Source organism: Podarcis cretensis (genome assembly GCF_951804945.1).
Source record: "Podarcis cretensis genome assembly, chromosome: 1".
Taxonomy (NCBI): Eukaryota; Metazoa; Chordata; class Lepidosauria; order Squamata; family Lacertidae; genus Podarcis; species Podarcis cretensis.
The window spans coordinates 31,438,526-31,456,673 of record NC_137170.1 but is presented as its reverse complement, the minus strand read 5'-3'; the positions used below and the strand labels follow the sequence as shown (position 1 = coordinate 31,456,673).

The 18,148-nt window shown below is 42.0% G+C and overlaps 1 protein-coding gene across 4 annotated transcripts in view; it reads left to right on the top strand.

Annotated features, from left to right (window-relative positions):
• ESRRB (estrogen related receptor beta) overlaps window positions 1-18,148 on the top strand; it is a 151,716-nt gene that overhangs the window by 93,852 nt on the left and 39,716 nt on the right. For all 4 annotated transcript variants that reach the window (XM_079972339.1, XM_079972340.1, XM_079972338.1 and 1 more), the window contains one exon: window positions 16,765-17,174. In XM_079972339.1, coding sequence (XP_079828465.1) covers window positions 16,765-17,174 — 410 coding nt within the window. The remainder of the gene's footprint in view (window positions 1-16,764; window positions 17,175-18,148) is intronic.

Here is an 18,148-nt window from a genome sequence, read left to right as displayed (position 1 = left end):
CTCAATACTTACTTCAGAGAAGCAACACAAGGCTTTTATTTCGTTTAGCCTTCCAGGACTTTCCAGAGTGCCTTACAACTGGCATTATGCTCTTTGGCTGTCATTTATGTGTATTTTTTGGGGGGGTAGGAGGTTCTGTATTTTGTTTGTAAAACATTTTTATACTGATTTTCAACCCTGGCAACGTTCACATGAAGGAACAAAACCAAACAATCCACTGTCAAGTTGTTTTGTTTTCAGCTTTTAAAACGTTGAACCTTGATGAGGTCAATGGAAACATTTCAAAAGAACGATTCGAAAATTTGGAGCAATGTGGCCTAGCTGACTCACTGTAAGCACATATGGGCAGCTTTGGGCATTTATATGGCCTTTCTGTGTTCCACAGGACAATTGTTGTCAGGAACCACTTTCCCAGGGTTTCCAGCTAGCGTGCTCTGTGTCCCCAGAAAGTTTGCTTAACTAGTGTCTCTTTTCAAGCAGGGTCCTCAAAGTCACGCATTTCAATAGCCAAGAAGTTAGCAGGCAGAGCAGGATGTCTCTTCGTCCTGCAGCCACCCTGCTTCCTGCTATGAAAACCCACCCAGCAATAGCAGAATTAGTCCTGTGGCTGAGCCAGTGATGATGGTAGGAGAGGTAAAGAAATATAGTTAACATTTAAAAGAAACATTCTCATCCCAAAATAGCATGAGGGGAGAAAGCAGCAGCAGCAGTATGCAAACACCACCTTCTCTGTTTCAATGTTTATATTGCTGGTCCATCACCACAAATTGATTTCCAGTCCTTATACCATTGAAATCTTGGGCACTGGGCTCAATCCAACTTCAGGGTTACCCATCAGGGGCCCAGTGAGCAATCCAGTTAGCCAGGCCAAACCTTGCTACGTGTGCCTGTGTGACCTCTTTCTTGATCCTATCATGCTCCGCTGCGCTTTCCTTTTTGCCTACGTCTGTCCGCTTCCCTTGCAGGACTGTCGTCTCCCATCTCTCCTTCTCCCATGCACCTAATGGAGGGTGGTAATCCTGTTAGGTGTTTGCAGCAGGCACTGCCGCTGAGTTTGCTCGCAGCGCCTGTGCCAGGTCGAGTGTCATTGCCAGCAGCGCTCTTGGCGGGATGAAGGTTGCATTAGTGAACAGTAATTGAAATGCAAAATAACATTTTGATCGAGCGAGCAGGCTGTTTATTTATCAGATCAATAGCCAAAATGCCCCATCTGGAGAAGTCAGTGTGATAATAAGTGATAGCATTCCAAGGGCAAGCGGAACGCACACAGCAGGGAGGACATGCAGGAGGAGGAGGGTGGGGTGCACAGGGTGGGGGGTGTCTCCAAAACATGCTCCCCCCCTTCTCTTTTCCTTGTCGGTGGCAGCCGTCTTCCTAATAGCTTTCACCAAGGGCGGCATGTTCGTTTCCACATTTAGCAACAGGAAAGCAAACATCCCTTTAAATAGACCATTGAATCCAATCCTAGATGTGTCTGTAAAACCATATGAGGGAATTGCTTCCCTTCTTGCATCCCCAGGAGATGCAGGGCTCAGGTTTGGGGGGGCCATTTCACAAGGGTGTCCGTCAAGGATTTTCTTTGCTCGTTATAAAGGTGTTCTAATGTGATAGGGCTTTGTAAGTAATATAGTCATCATAGTTACTGACGGATCATATTGTGTGTGTGTGTGTGTGTGTGTGTGTGTGTGTGTTCTTTTAAAAGAGTTTCAAGGTCTGGATGGTATGGATTGCAGATTTTTGGGATCTGCATGAACAAACTGCCCCAAAATGGAAAATTGACATAGCCTAACAGAGACATCACCTTGCTAACAAAGGTCCGTATAGTTCAAGCTATGGTTTTCCCAGTAGTGATGTATGGAAGTGAGAGCTGGACCATCAAGAAGGCTGATTGCCGAAGAATTAATGCTTTTGAATTATGGTGCTGGAGGAGACTCTTGAGAGTCCCATGGACTGCAAGAAGATCAAACCGATCCATTCTTAAGGAAATCAGCCCTGAGTGCTCACTGGAAGGACAGATCCTGAAGCTGAGGTTCCAATACTTTGGCCACCTCATGAGAAGAGAAGACTCCCTGGAAAAGACCCTGATGTTGGGAAAGATTGAGGGTACAAGGAGAAGGGGACGACACAGGACGAGATGGTTGGACAGTGTTCTCGAAGCTACCAGCATGAGTTTAACCAAACTACGGGAGGCAGTGGAAGACAGGAGTGCCTGGCATGCTCTGGTCCATGGGGTCACAAAGAGTCGGACAGGACTCAACAACTAAACAACAACAACATTTTGCCACCCTCTCCTGAAGTCTGAGCCCTTGGACTCACCTTTTCCCCCTCACCATATAATAATGTTCAGATGCATGGTTTTCATGGTGCTGTTGATACCCAATTATTTCTGTTCATATCTGTTCTTCGATGTTTTTTTCAAGTTCAGACTTCTAATTTGCTTTTAGAAATCTCAGATTAGATTGTCAGCTCTAGCTCAATTTGTAAAAGCCAGAATCTTTATTATTACCCCTCCTAAGAATTCTTCCATTATCACTGATCACCTGCTCTGTCGCAGTTTTGGTAGTTCACCTGTCTGTTTCCCCTTCTGGCTTACAGGGAGCATGGTTTGTATTGGGGAACCCACATGGGTGAAAGCGGAAAAACACCTTCCCCTCTGACTTGGGCCTGACCCAAAATCCCCCATGTAGAGGCTTTTCTTTTTCTTCCCACTCACCCCCCCCCCGCCCATCCCCATGCATTCATGCATTTCTGATGTCACATCTAAGTTTGGTCATCAGTCCTTGGTTAAAGCGTGTTAAAATAAATGAAGGATTAATAATGGATTTTGCTATTTATTATTTCCATTGCTGAGACCTTGGTTAATTCACTGGGCCACAATCTAGCAAGCCACTTTAGGCATGGAAAGTGGCCTGCCTGGGTCCACTGTGGCTGATAGAAATTCTTCTTTGCCATATCACAACGCAAACTGCCTCAGATGATCTCTCAACTTTTATTGCAGCTTGCTGGGTGGGATGGAGAATAAGAAACAGCAGCAGCAAAGGGGTTTACTGGACTCAGAGCTATCTGCACACTACTCTGGATCAAAGTCTTTCTCTTTCCCCATCTTGATTATTGATTAATCTTCTTTTCGTTGGCCTTCCCCATTCCCACCTTGACCTGCTTATCTCTGTTAAGAATGCTATTGCTGGAATAATTTACTTCACTAGTCATTTTGATCACATCCGTTTTATATGCAACATAAACTTCATAACTTGCTTTCTTCTCATTGACTTACCTTACTCCCCTTTTGGTGTAATAAATGTACCTGGAAAAGGAGAGGGATTTCATTCTCTTTCAGGACTTCTGAGCCACTTAAAATTATTTTAGGGAGTCTTGTAGCAGCAGGGACAAAACCAACAACTTGTAGCACCCATGGACTCCAAAACAATCAAGCTGTCATAGGTAACTGCCAGAGATGCTGTTCTTGAGCATTCATCCCAGTTTGTTTGCAGGGAGGTTAGACCATGTTGTGTCAAGCAAGTTGTCACCAAATTGAATTCAAGCATCATCTGACACATAAAGTTATAAACAAATTGGAGCCTACCTACTTCAAAGAGTGCCTCTTCCAGTATAATCATGGCTATGATTTTAGATCTGTTGCACATGCCATATTAGATATACCATTAGTAGTAGATGTTTGGTTGGCTGGGATTCATATTTAGAGTCTTCTTGGCAGTGGCACCTCAGTTTTGAACACTCTCCTCCTTGAGCTCCTGCTTTGAGCTGGTCAAAACATTTCACCAGGCCTTTGGATGATGTGAGTATACTACTGCCTGTTTTGCTTTCAGAAATTTGAGGTATTTTGGAATGGATGGAGTGTTGATGGCAACAAGTTTTATGAAGATATATGTTTTGGAATTACTCATCATATACTTTGAATAATATTGTGACCAGACCTTTGACCTTGTGGTGAAGGCCTAGAATATGAATGCTAAAAATGAGTAGATACATTGAGATGAACGGGAGTTAAACAGGTAGTGCATTTTGGTGAAGCTTGTGCAGAAGAATGTGCTGCTGGATTTTCTTAAGCCTTTTAAAGACATTTGCAGCGATGTGTTAAATTAGTGCTGAGGATCTGGCAAAGCACAAATTTGTCTACTTCATCATTCCCATATTAAATTCAAAATGCTGCCCCTAGAAACAAACAAACAAAACAAACAAAACACACACACATGAGTAGTGGTTGTGTGGATGATCTGTTACTGATAAGATAAAGTGGTGTTCAACTAAGTAGTTGGGAGCCAGTGTGGTGTAGTGGTTAAGAGTGGTGGACTCGTAATCTGGTGAACCGGGTTCACGTCTCCACTCCTCCACATGCAGCTGCTGGGTGACCTTGGGCTAGTCACACTTCTCTGAAGTCTCTCAGCCTCACTCACTTCACAGAGTGTTTGTTGTGGGGGAGGAAGGGAAAGGAGATTGTTAGCCACTTTGAGACTCCTTAGGGTAGTGATAAAGTGGGATATCAAATCCAAACTCTTCCAAACTCTTCTAACACAAGATCTTTTAGCTTCACAATGTATTTCCCCCCTGGCCCTCCCCAATCTGAGCAAATTTAGATGATGTGCATGATGTGTACAGGGAGGGGGCAGGTAAGTTACATTGCACAGCTAAAAGTTGTTGGGCTGACACAACTATTTAGTTGAATACAGGTCATATACATTTCAAATGTCTGAAAATGGGATGTGTTGTATAGCCCAACATTGTACATACTCAGTGAAAGCCTTCGCGGTGGTGGAAAATAGCATTGGAAATGACCACATAAGCTGGACGTGTTAAAGTAGGTGTTGAAAATATACCTTCTGGCATACAGTTAATTGTTTTGAGGGTACATCGGTACAGGTAGCCCAATGGATGGGGCTATAGGCATTCTTTATTTAATGCACATTATTTAAAATAGGTGAACTCCATAGAGAGGTTACAGGTGTTGTCAGAGGTGACATCTTGTATGTGCAATTGGGGGGGGGAACACGTGTGACATCATGACGTTACATCAGGACATTGGGAGCATGACGATATCATGCCAGGACGTCACCGTGCCAGGATGTTGACATCCGGACATCACGCCAGGTTGGAGGAGCTAGGAATGTGACGGCAGCACAACTTCAGTGGCCAGTGGCTCCTCCTCCTCCTCCTCCTCCTCCTCCTCCTCCTCATGCCACCACCATGGGCAAGCAAGGGGCTGCTTCCAACCTCCTTCCCCTCTGTGGTAGGAGGGGGAGGAGCTATCATTGAAGCTGCTGAATTCCAAGCTCCTCCGATGATGAACATTGAGGGGGCCTGTCCCCCCTCAAACAAATATTTTTTGGGGGGAGTTCAGCTTCAAGGAGTATGCACACCTGGGGGTTATGTGGGTATAGTTAAAAGATGTTAAGATAATTTCAGAGCTGCTATGTAGCTGCCTATTCCATCCCAGATGTGAGCTCGTTCTGCAGATATATTGGTGCATTTCATTCTGGAATCTCTGCTTTTAACGTGCCCTCACTAGACATTTTTGTGTGACTTCATTTTCCCCCATCTCTAGTCTTTAGTTGCTGGCATTCCTCCCATTTGTGCATGACTGTTTTGAATCTGGCTCAGATATATCTATATGGTCCTGTGTGCACATTCAAACCCCCAGTCTTCCTTTTCACACTTCTTCATATTAATACATCCAGAAAAATAATGGATAACAAACTCTAATTGAAAAGAACTAATTGCCTGTCATTACTTTCCATGCCATAAGATGCACTGAATTAGGTTGCAATTTGTCATCTAGGACTGACTGCATTTTATTGACCTTATAGATGGTGTTGGATTCTAGGGCTGTGCCAAAAGTTTGCCCCTTCTGCATTTTCGGCTAAAAGTGCAACTTTTGTGTGTGAGTGGAATAGTTCTCAAAGGATCCCACGAAGTACACAAATGTTCCTATTTGTCATATCTCTCTGCTATTCTTTCCCCTCATTTTTACTGCTGTTATGGTGCTGTTGTGTTCGCTTCTTATTGCTGTGTTTCCTTCAGTCAGTCACATGGCTGATATTCGTAGGCAACAGAATATAATGGGGTGACATCACCATGCTACAAAGTCAGTCAGATTTAGCTATATGACAGTACCACTGAGGGCCAACTGAAGCCAGTTCAGAGTGATGGCAGTGTTTCCTAGAACAACATTGCTCCCACTCTGAAAAGCAAAACATTTTTGGGGGGGTCTCATTTCAGAACCCCATGAAAATATCATGGGGACTCTGTCAAAAGCCTTATTGAAATCAAGGTACACTATGTCCACAGCATTTCCCCAATCTTCCAAGTCCCTCCCCCCAAAAACCCCCACATTTTATTCAAGTTGGCACCCCTGAAAGGAGGGGGGGAAGTCTGTCTGTTTTTAATCTACTGAATATATTTTGGTTCAGAAGTCTGGACCCAAGTATTTGCTACCCCCACTCCTTCACAGCAGAGCCTGGAATTGAATCTCCCCATCTCCTCCATGGGAAAGAAAAAAATCAATTTCTTCGATTCATTTGGAAGAACTGGGTCTCAGCCAACTTCCACATCAATAGACCTAATATAACCCAGTTCTCCTCGGGCTGCCAGCAAAACTGCCCTCTGGAGCCCTGTCTCGAGACAGGCTTTCCAGGTTGGGGGGCACTGACTGGGTACTCCTGGTTATTACAGTTCCAATCTACCCCACCTTTTACTTTGGACATAAACTTTCCATAACCCGATGGCAAACCCTACAGCAAGATGCCTAAAGTGTGCACACACGAAAAGAACAGACCGACAAAGAAGTTGTGATAGAAGTTAGATTCAAAGCAAAGCTTGGCATGAAAAGAACTGGGGTTCTGAATGAGAGCCATTTGCTCTGTTTGCTTTGCTGTGGCTACTTCCCTTGTGTTTATTTCATAGCTGATTATGTCGGGTGTGTTTAACAACATTACTTAAAGGCTTTGGTGTGAAGGCGACTGTGAATTTAATAAATAACAACAACAGTGATGTTGTTGATCTATCATTTAGTGCTCTTGAGCAATTCAGATCTCAATCTGTGTAGCTTTTTGAGGCTATGGGAGAGTCTCTACAGCACTTGCTCAATTTTAACTCAGGTTGAAGTGAACACATGAAGCTGCCTTGGGCTCACTAAGGCAATTGGTCCAGGACCAACTACTTCAGCTGGAAGAGGTCTCAGGTTGAGCTATTTCTCACAGCCTGATATCTGAAATCCTTTGTGCTGGATTCACTAGGGACAGAAACTTTCTGCATTCAAAACATGTAATCTTCCGGACTTCCGGGTTAGCGCCATCGGCAATGGCGGAATTCCTCTGACTGGGAGGAATTTGCTTCGTGAAATTTGGGTCTGGCCGCCACGGCGAAGGCGGAGACCCACTATAAATCACAGGCGGGTGAAGCCTGTCAAAGAGACGGTGGAAGAAGATTGGAAAAAATTTAAAGATTATTTACAGAAATATTGTAAAATTAATGAGCTTTAGGAAAATGGTGGAATGAAGTTATATGGCTTTGGCAGAAATGTTATAAGGAACTAGGTACAGATAGATTGTTAATGTATTAAAAGGGGGGAAAAACAAGGTTAGAATATGTTAAAATTAATTACAGGACAGAAAACAGAGGAAGATGGAAAAGAATTGCTGAAACAGTTAACTGAAGTGGAATACAAAAAGGGAGGTGTGAGGAAGTCAATGAAACAAGTGAATGAAAGCTAAGTTTGAAAATATTGGAAGTGTTTCTAATTGTTCTTGTTTTGTTTTGTTAATTCAATGTTCTATGTAGTGTTTCTGTTTTTGTTTTTGTATTGTATTATATTGATTTAATTCTTTTTTTTCCTTTTTGTAATCTTTAAACTCTTAATAAATATTATTTTAAAAAATAAATAAAAAAACCCAAAACATGTAATCTTCCTCTGAGCTATAGTTCCATATTTTGCTGCCTCTGGAAGCAAGTCTGTTCACAGTCATTGTCAGGGCCTTTTTGCGAGATATTGTGGATGGCAACCACAGATAAGGCTTTTTCAGTGGTAGCAACACCAATTATGAAACGTTCTGTTAAAAGAGGCTCACAGGCCATGCTTTTTAAAAAGGGGGTCTTCTTCTTTGGCAATCACTCGTAGCCGAGTAAGATTTCTACTTCATAAACACGGTTTGAACAATGAGTCCATAAGTGACTGTGGAGGACAATTCTGGATCCACAAGTCCTTCCACAGTGGGGACATTGGTTTCCACGTGGGAGTTGATCACGGTGTGGATTTGCCAAACGTGCCTTCCTCTTAGCACGTTTCTCCCTTGCTTCCTGAGTTCGAGTGTCTTCAAAGTCCATTATACCTTTGGTAAAGGCTGTTCTCCAACTGGAGCACTCGCAGGCCAGTGTTTCCCAGTTGTCAGTGTTTATACTACATTTTTTTTAGATTTGCCTTGAGAGTGTCTTTAAACCTCTTCTGTTGACCACCAGCATTATGCTTTCCATTTTTAAGTTCGGAATAGACTAGTTGGTTTGGAAGACGATCATCAGGCATCCGCACAACATGACCAGTCCAAAGAAATTGATGTTGAAGAATCATTGCTTTGACACTGGTGATCTTTGCTTCTTCCAGTACACTGGCATTACTTCACCTGTCTTCCCAAGGGGGTACACAAGCCACCTCTTTGGTTGTTGTTAAAAAGTGTGACACATGCTGTAACAACTTTATGATGAGTACTGGCACCTATTTTTCTAGAAAAAAAGCTCTGCTCACAGGGCACCTACCACTGTTATTTCAGCAACAGGCAGAGATTTTTAGAAAATCACTGGAATTTTAAATTTGAGTTTGAGGTCTTTGATATTGCCTTATGATTTTGCATTGCGACATTGGTAATTTGCTTAAAACTGTGTTTAACTGTTGTTACCATTTCTGCTATACTATGTGTAAGCCACCCTCACAGAGTTTTTTAAGGTCAGGATTCAAATTATGCAAATAAATAACACAAAATTACTAAGTATTGCTGTTGGTTCGAAGGAAGCCAAAATCTAAAACAGCTCTCCTGTTTGAAATGAAGCGATTTATTCATTCTTTGCTCACAGGAAGATTTGTAAAAGGCAGAAGAGAGAAGTGTCATAAGATAGCTGGTGCACAGTGTGGAGGAGGCAAAAGGTGGTGAGTTGGTCTGGTTCCCTGGTTCAAATGTCACTGTACTTTTAGCCCTATGAACCTGGGTTTATTGCATTCTTTAGATTGACTGATGTCGTTTCTTGATTTATGCTGTAGTGGGTTGTTGCTTGCAAAGCATCTGGCTGGCAACAGCTGGAAACAAAATGCCAAGAGAGATGAACCCATACAACAGACTTTCCTTATATGCTCTGATGAAATAGGAAATTCAGATAGAGCAAAGAACAAAATCAAAGGCTGGGATCCACCACATCACTTGTTCCATGCACCCAAAGAAGGTTTAGACTCATCGGTCTCAAACTGCAGACCCAACACCACTGGCAAACTGTTATTGATCTTGAGTGCTGCTTCAAAAGTAGTGTGAGAGGTGAGATGGAGGGCTGGGGGGAGCTATTTAAAGAGATGAAGTTAAAAAAAAATTCCACAGGCCAAAATTTGACTTCTTCAGATTACGGCACAATTTAAATGCATAAAATACCTACTTCACTCCTAACGATATCTCTTCCTCACTGGTAGAGACTGACTCAGAATCTACACAGAATAGGGCCCTTTTTAATTTTTTGATCCTTTGCAAAGTGGTTGTGTGGAAGAAAAATACGTCTTCCCCCTCAAAGCACTCTCCTTTAGCTTTTTTATGCTCTATAAATTCCCCCTCTAGGCATATTTTCAGAAAATACTAATTTTTATCAACTCTTGTTTTAATCAGTTTTGCTAATTGATCCACAGCAAGACAAACTTGCTGCAAAGCAATTAAGCAATTGCCTATATTGCCGATAATGCATAATCAATTTAATTAATTGATTCTTAAGCAAACAACAAAAAAGGCTGCAAAAAATGCAGCAAAGAACTATCAGATGCTTCCTATTCACAGTATGCTGTGTTATGGATTGCATTGCACACAGTCAGAGCTGTCCATGGTACTTTCTATCAAGCAAGACAATGCAAACTTACTACCTAGTTTCCTCTGTGCCACTGATATCTTTAATCACCACCCCCAATTTATATTTTGCTAACCACTCTCCTTCCTTGCTGCATTGGTTTCTTTTCCAGAACTACATTACGTCTACCTTCATTGTAAGGGCTGAACTTTTTAAAAGGTCAATCTTTATTTTATTTATGTTTCCAAGTTCCTTTGTTTATACAGCTTAGCAGCCATTACAATTTATTCCAGATTACATAATCTATAGCCTTTGGGTGGTATTCAAGTAGGTTTTACTCAGAGTGAAATTAATAGACCTAACTTAATCATGTTAATTAATGGGTCTACTCTAACATAGTTGAATGCTCCCCAAGTTAGAGGGAGTATTTCTTTATCCTGAACTGAAGCTTGGAGGTTAAACAAATATTTATTTCAATCCAGCATAGGGGAATAGTTTTTGCCTAACGTTTCAATGCAAGATGATTTTCAAGTGACTCTTTTGTGATTGGTGTGCCAATCTGCATGGTCAACAAAGGCAAAGACTCAAATATATTTGCCAGCAGAGCCTTTAAGCACCCAAAACTGTATTCTTACACTCTACATAACCCACACAGATTAAGTTATGTGTATATAAATGCACCAATATTTTTTCTAAATGCAGCAAGTATTTTATTGTGAATATGTATGTACATTATTCCACAATAAGCATCTGTGAAAAACAAACAGCTTATATGCTTTCTGGTGGAAACTGCCTGGGAGAGGCTATAGTAATTTTTTCAAGTCAAAGTAGAAAGGAGTATATTTAATTCAAAATTGTGTGCCATCTTTTAAAAACTGGTTTGGGCAATACCTGTCCCATAGGTGGCATGCCACTGGGGTGCATATGTGCAGTTTATGAGATCATGTTGGGATCATGGGAATTCCATAGATTAAAAAAAAGAAAATTCTAGTCCTCATGCTCAGTGAGAAAATACTTCTGAAATGTTAATGGAACAGAAACAAGGATTAAAATGAATTTACTTCCCCATCTTATATTTTAAAAGGATTTTCCTCAGTTATTACAAAGCTTTGGCTATTTAGAAAATTGATTGAGGTGAGAGTAGCTAAAAGACATTAGGTTGTTGTTGTTGTTGTTTAGTCGTTTAGTCGTGTCCAACTCTTCGTGACCCCATGGACCAGAGCACGCCAGGCACTCCTGTCTTCCACTGCTTCCCACAGTTTGGTCAGACTCATGTTTGTAGCTTCGAGAACACTGTCCAACCACCTCGTCCTCTGTCGTCCCCTTCTCCTTGTGCCCTCAATCTTTCCCAGCATCAGGGGCTTTTCCAGGGAGTCTTCTCTTCTCATGAGGTGGCCAAAGTATTGGAGCCTCAGCTTCAGGATCTGTCCTTCCAGTGAGCACTCAGGGCTGATTTCCTTCAGAATGGATAGGTTTGATCTTCTTGCAGTCCATGGGACTCTCAAGAGTCTCCTCCAGCACCATAATTCAAAAGCATCAATTCTTCGGCGATCAGCTTTCTTTATGGTCCAGCTTTTACTTCCAACATCACTACTGGGAAAACCATAGCTTTTACTATACGGACCTTTTTTGCCAAGGTGATGTCTCTACTTTTTAAGATGCTGTCTAGGTTTGTCATTGCTTTTCTCCCAAGAAGCAGGAGTCTTTTAATTTTGTGGCTGCTGTCACCATCTGCATTGATCATGGAACCCAAGAAAGTAAAATCTCTCACTGCCTCCATTTCTTCAAAAGACATTAGGTAGGAATAGCCAAAATGAGGGTTTAGCAAGAGGACAGAGGGTTCCACTTACAAAAGTATTGTATGGGATATATATTAATAAAGAGGTCTAGAAAGGATCTGATGCACAGTTTTAACTGTTTTTAATTCTGAATTTTAAATTGTAACCTGCCCTGAGACCTACTGTTCTGTGTCTGTGTTTAATAACAGCAGCAGCAGCAGCAACAACAGCTTCTGATGCACTGTCAAAATGGGCTCATTTGGAAACTTTGTTTAGCTGTGTTTTTAGTATTTATTTGTATTGCTGTGTTTTTAGTTTTTTTATTGTTGGCTTTAATGTAATTGCTTTGAGCTGCTTGGTGAGAAAAGCATCTAAGGAATATAATAGATAAATAAAAGAAATAAAAAGTTGTTTTAAGGCAAAATCAGTGGGATTTTGAGGGGACACATCTGGGTTGGACAAACTGAGCATCGTGAAGAATCAAGATTAATGTGTTCATTAAAATGCATATATAGCTTTTCATGATGTGATTAGGTAGTAAGTGGTCAAAGGGAAAGTAGTGTATAAACTGCTTCTTGGGCATTACTCACACGTTCACCATAGAGCTATGCACATCTTGTTAGGGAAATTAAGTGAGCTGAATGTGGATGCAAATGTTGATGTTTGTAGGTGGCCAGCTCACAGCGGATAATGAGAAAATGGAAAAGCGGAGCATAATGTAACATAGAATCATAGAATTGGATGGGACCCCAAGGTTCAACCCCCTGCCATGAAGAAATCTCAGCACGCCGACTCCCATCCAATTTGAAACCATCCCAGACCTTACTTAGCTTTGCAAATGGGCTGGCAGTTTTATTGCTGCACCACGGACCACTAGGAATCAGCGATGGGTCCTTTTATCTTTGCAAACAACTTTGGGAACAAAATGTAAAATCAATAGGGATAAATGTCAGGTTCTGCACTCAGATCCCTGCATTTCAGGGGGTTGGAACAGATGGCCCTTGGGGTCCCTTCCAACTCAATGATTCTGTGATTCTATAATAGGCATGAGTGCCACACCTGTGTTTTCATTTCCCCCATAAAGTTTTCTTACTACCTGTCCTACTCCTTTTGTTGAAATATTAGCTTGGACCTAGTAGTATACTCTTGGCTAAAGTGCTTTCAGTGACATTAGAGTAGATCACCTGCAGTCATTAAGAGATTTGAATTTAGGATCTACGAGCAACATCTGTGAAATTAAGCCGTGTAGTTATTGCTTTTCAGGGAAGAAGAAGAGGAGGGAGGGAAGAAGGGAGGGACAGAGAAGAAGCAAAGGAGGGGGAGAAGGGAAAATGTGGTGAACAAACCCAAACTGTAATAAAATAAAATAAGCATTCAAAGAGCTCTAAGAAGTCAGGTCATATACTTCTGAATTTAGTGGCAGCATCATGACTATTAAATACTATTAATCCCTTGACTGCCAGGTCTCATGCAAGGTCTGTGGTTTGGGACATGATGCAATATCCCCTGAAGATGGTATATGGCCCAAAACTTGGTTAAGAGCTGAACATTTGAAGTCTGATTGATACTTATTGATAGAAATTATTTGAGTAGTTAATTAAAAAAAGACTTTTGATGTATTTTAATTTGGCATTGTAAGGTGTGTGTGTGTTTAAAAATGTAAGTCACTTTGAGATTATTTTTTTGTAGTAAGCGACACATCATCCTCATCATCAAACAGACAAACCATCACTGGCCACAGACAGAGAAAACAGCCGCTGCTTTTTAAGTACCGTATTTTTCATCCCATAGGACGCTCCGTCCCATAGGACGCACCTAGTTTTTTGGGGGGAAATAAAAGAAAATATTTTCCCCTTTATTTTCCCCCCAAAACCAGGTCGGGGAAACCGAACCAGGTCGAGGAACAGCGGGATGGCGGCGCTGCGCCTCCCTGCTGTCCCCCGAGCTTGTGGGGCTGGCTGATGTCTGTCCGGCGTGCGGGGCGCTCTGCTTCAGGGTGTTTCTTGCGCCGGGCGGCAGGCTGCTATCCGCAGCCTAGACAGCCCTGCAGGAGTTCCCAGTGCAATGCACACTGCTCTGGAACATTTTCTGAAAGCTTCATTGACTTTTGGGGAGTTTTTGCTGGTTGCACTGCTAAAAGTGAGGTTTGTGCCTGAGAAAATCCTGCTGCTGCAGAGAAGTTCTGCACACAGCCATTTAGATCCCACCCATGAGTTTTTAAGTAGTAGGAAAAATTGCAGAAGCTAATGGATATAATAGCTGCAAAGTGGCTAATATACCATGCTGAGAGAAATCTGAGGGGAAGAATGGCTATCCAGTGATATCAATCTGCAATGCGATACATGGCTCAGAGAGCAAATGGCATGTTAATCCATATAGAGAACTGTTTGGGCTTCATATTTAGGAAGCAGCCTCTCACTCCGCTCCTCTGTCCCGTCCGTATTTTAGGGTCTGCGTTCTTATCTGGGCACCTCAGTTCAGGAAATGCATGAGACCATTTGGAGAAGATCCAGAGAGTAGCAATGATCTTATAGTCCTATAAGGGGCTTTTAACGAAAAGAACACAATGTTTAGAACCTCTGAGCCTATTATGTGGGGCCAGGAATAGTAATAGAGTTTCCCTTGCCAGGTCACAGGAGAATTGGATCAAATCTCTTCCCCTTTCACATTCCTCATAAAGTAGCTAGAGCCAAGTAAAATGTTTCCTCATGGTGGATGTATCCTAAGACAAATAGGAAAACTTTGCCCTTGTATAATGTCCACAAGACTTTGTTGATTTAGATTTCAGGTGTCTTTTGAATACTTGCAATAATTCTGAATTGGGTCAGCAGAACAGCAAATATGTAATGGCATTTAAAAAACAACAACTGTGGAAGTTTTATTGGATAGGTGGTGAATAGTGCAGATGAAACGTCAAAGAAACAACCTAAGAGCATGAGAAAACATTCAACAGATTAGGCCAAGTGTCATCTAGACTGGCGAGTCACATGCGTCTAGAAAGTTGGCAAGCCAGGCATGAAGGCAACAGGCCTCCCTTGTTTATCCTCATCTTTATTTTAAAGCATGCTGCTTTGGAATATGGAGGCTTTATTTAACTATCAACATTAACATTGATAAAGCAATCTGAGCAAGTGACTGTCACATCGTGTTGCAATGCATTTTATATGTTAATTATGCATTGTGTAAATTATGCATTTTCTGTCCTGAATCTACTACTAATCGTTTTCATATGGTGAATTAATTTTGGTGGTTCTGGGGCTATACGAGGGTTTTGCTCTATTCACTCTCTCTGCACCCTTCTTAATTTTAGAAACTTCTTTAATGTCCCTCTTTTTTTCTAAATAAAAAAAGCCCCAAATGCTTTAATAATTCCTCACAAGGAAGACCCACAATTTGCTAGAATGATCACTATAATCTGAAGATAAGAATTCTTTTTTAAAAATGTCAGACCAGTGGCTTCTATAGTGCAAAATTCTCATTTTTTACAACATTTTTCCAGTTCCAGCAAATTTTTCCGTATGCCCAGTGTCTGCCACTACAACCGTTCATATATCTGGTTTTGAGACTCCTAAACATTAATCATGGCATTTATCAAAATTTCCATTCTGATGTCAACAGAACATTTGGTTCATCCAACCATTTCCAGGTACATCACCCTGGGAAGAAGGGCAGGATAGGAATTTAATGGGTGGAATTCAGTGTAACACTAAGGGGGTTGCTCCATCAGTGAAGCATGTCTGCTTGCCTGATGGAACAGTCTCCCCCCGTCATATTATTCTGGGATTTTTCCCCCAACAGCCCCCAGCCTATTTGGGGAAAAAGAGGGCATATGGAAGAGGAATGGAGAATTGCCTTGATGCTCTAGGAGATCTCCTTGCATGGCCGTCCACTAGCGAGATAAGTTAGTTGCATCTAAACCATTTAATAATAATTATAATATATGCACAAATATACTGTGGGAAATGGGTAATGATGGAAATACTCAACAATACCCAGATTGGTTGAAATAAATGTACTAGTTGTGTTCATCAGCTCTGTGTGCACTGTGAATTGTGAGGGAAACCGGGGTGACTCAGAAAAGGTTCTCATGTTTCTGAGTTTGATTAAGCTACTAAGAAGGCATCCCACTGAATTAAAATTGTAAATTAAAATGACAAGAAGTTTGTCCCAAGGCAGATTCTGAAAGCTTCTGAGTGGCTCTGTGGCTTCAGCACCAAGAAAAAAATCCTCACCCCACCCCACACATCTGTTTTTTGGATATTTTTTGAAGAAATAAAACCAAGTTACCTAGCATAACCATCATGGTAGTGGTGAATGTATGTATAAATGAGTAGATGTTAAACACACTATATTTCAATGCATGATTTCAAATGTTGAAACAGAGTCTCTCTCTCATATATATATATATATATATATATATATATTCTGTTTTACAATTTAAAATACTCATTTTTACATCCTTAAGATATCAGTGACTTCCCTTCTTCTCTTCAGCATTCCATTACTGGATCCATCAAAACTTATTTACACTGTTGAATTTATCTTAATGCTGCTAGCGTTTTCAACTGTGCACAGTTATTTCCCATATATTCAATAAACATTTTCCAACTTCTCTAAACGTACGTTCTTCTTCTCTTCTTCTATATGTTAAGTCTGCAAGCTGCGCATATTCCGTCAGCTTAAGTTGCCATTCTTCTTTAGTTGGGACCTCGCTCGTTTTCCATTTTTGGGCTAACGAAACATGGGCCGCAGTAGTGGCATACATAAACAACCTTTTTTGACACCTGGGAATTTCAGTCTGAATTATCTCCAACAAAAAGGACTCTGGTTTCTTTTGGAAAAGTACTTTTTAACAATCAAATGTTGAAGCAGATTCTGTTCCAGTTCTCTGTGTGTGTGTGTGTCCCCCCATCAGCTAATAGGTTCCTGTGCTTCCTACCCACAGGCTGTTAGGCAGAATGTCCACAGATGAGCGGCACCTCACCTCCAGTTGTGGATCCTTCATCAAGACTGAGCCATCCAGCCCATCTTCCGGCATCGACGCCATCAGCCACCACAGCCCAAGTGGTTCATCCGACGCCAGCGGTGGCTATGGCATCACTATAGGTGGCCACCCCAATGGCCTGGATTCACCACCCATGTTCAGCAGTGCGGGGATTGGCGGAGGGCCCTGCCGCAAACGGTACGACGACTGCGCCAGCGCCATCATGGAAGACTCGCCCACCAAGTGCGAGTATATGCTGAACGCCATCCCCAAGAGGCTGTGCCTAGTGTGCGGGGACATTGCATCCGGGTACCATTATGGAGTGGCGTCCTGTGAAGCGTGCAAAGCTTTCTTCAAGAGGACAATTCAAGGTATGGGGGCTGGGAGAAGGGATGCAAGCAATGTGTCAAAATGGGTTCTTTGGTTTGCAAGTAGAAGCTGTTGTCGTATGTTTCCCAATAACTGAAATAAGATCTGGGGCGTGTTATGTTTTTAGAAAAGGGTTAGAACTGACAGTTGAGACTCTTGGTGAATGTGGAGTCAGACTGCAGGGTACCCAAGTGAAAAATGAAACGCTTTGCAATCCTTACCATTTGGGTCAGTAGCAAGCAGTGTACATGTGAAAAGGATCTTCTAGGCTGCATCAGCAGAAGTATAGTGTCCCGATTAAGGGAGGTAATAGTCCCACTTGATTCTGCCTTGGTCAGACCACACCTGGTGTACTGTATCCAGTTCTGGGCACCACAGTTTAAGAAGGATATGGATAAGCTGAAATGAGTCTGGAAATCAAACCCTGTGAGGAACGGTTGAGGGAGCTGGGTGTGTTTAGCCCAGATAAGAGGAGACAGAGAGGAGAAATGATAGCCACCTGCATATATCTAAAGGGCTGTCACATGCGAGATGGAGAAAGCTTGTTTTCTACTGCTGTGGAGGGTAGGACCCACACCAATGGCTTCAAGTGACAGGGGGTTGGACTCGATGGCCCTTGTGGTCTCTTCCAACTCTATGATTCTATGAAAGGAGATTCTGACTAAACACCAGAAAGAACTTTCTGATCGTAAGAGCTGTTTGAGAGTGGAAAGGATTCTCTTGGAAAGGTGGTGGACTCTCTTTCATTGGAGGTTTTTAAGCAGAGGTTGGATGGGCATCTGCCATGGATGCTATATTTGAAGTTCCAGCATTGCAGGGGGTTGCACTAGATCAGTGGTTCTCAACCTGTGGGTCCCCAGATGTTGTTGGACTACAACTCCCATCATCCCTGAGCTCTGGCCTTGCTAGCTAGGGATGAGGGGAGTTGTAGTTCAACAACACCTGGGGACTCACAGGTTGAGAAAGGCTGGACTAG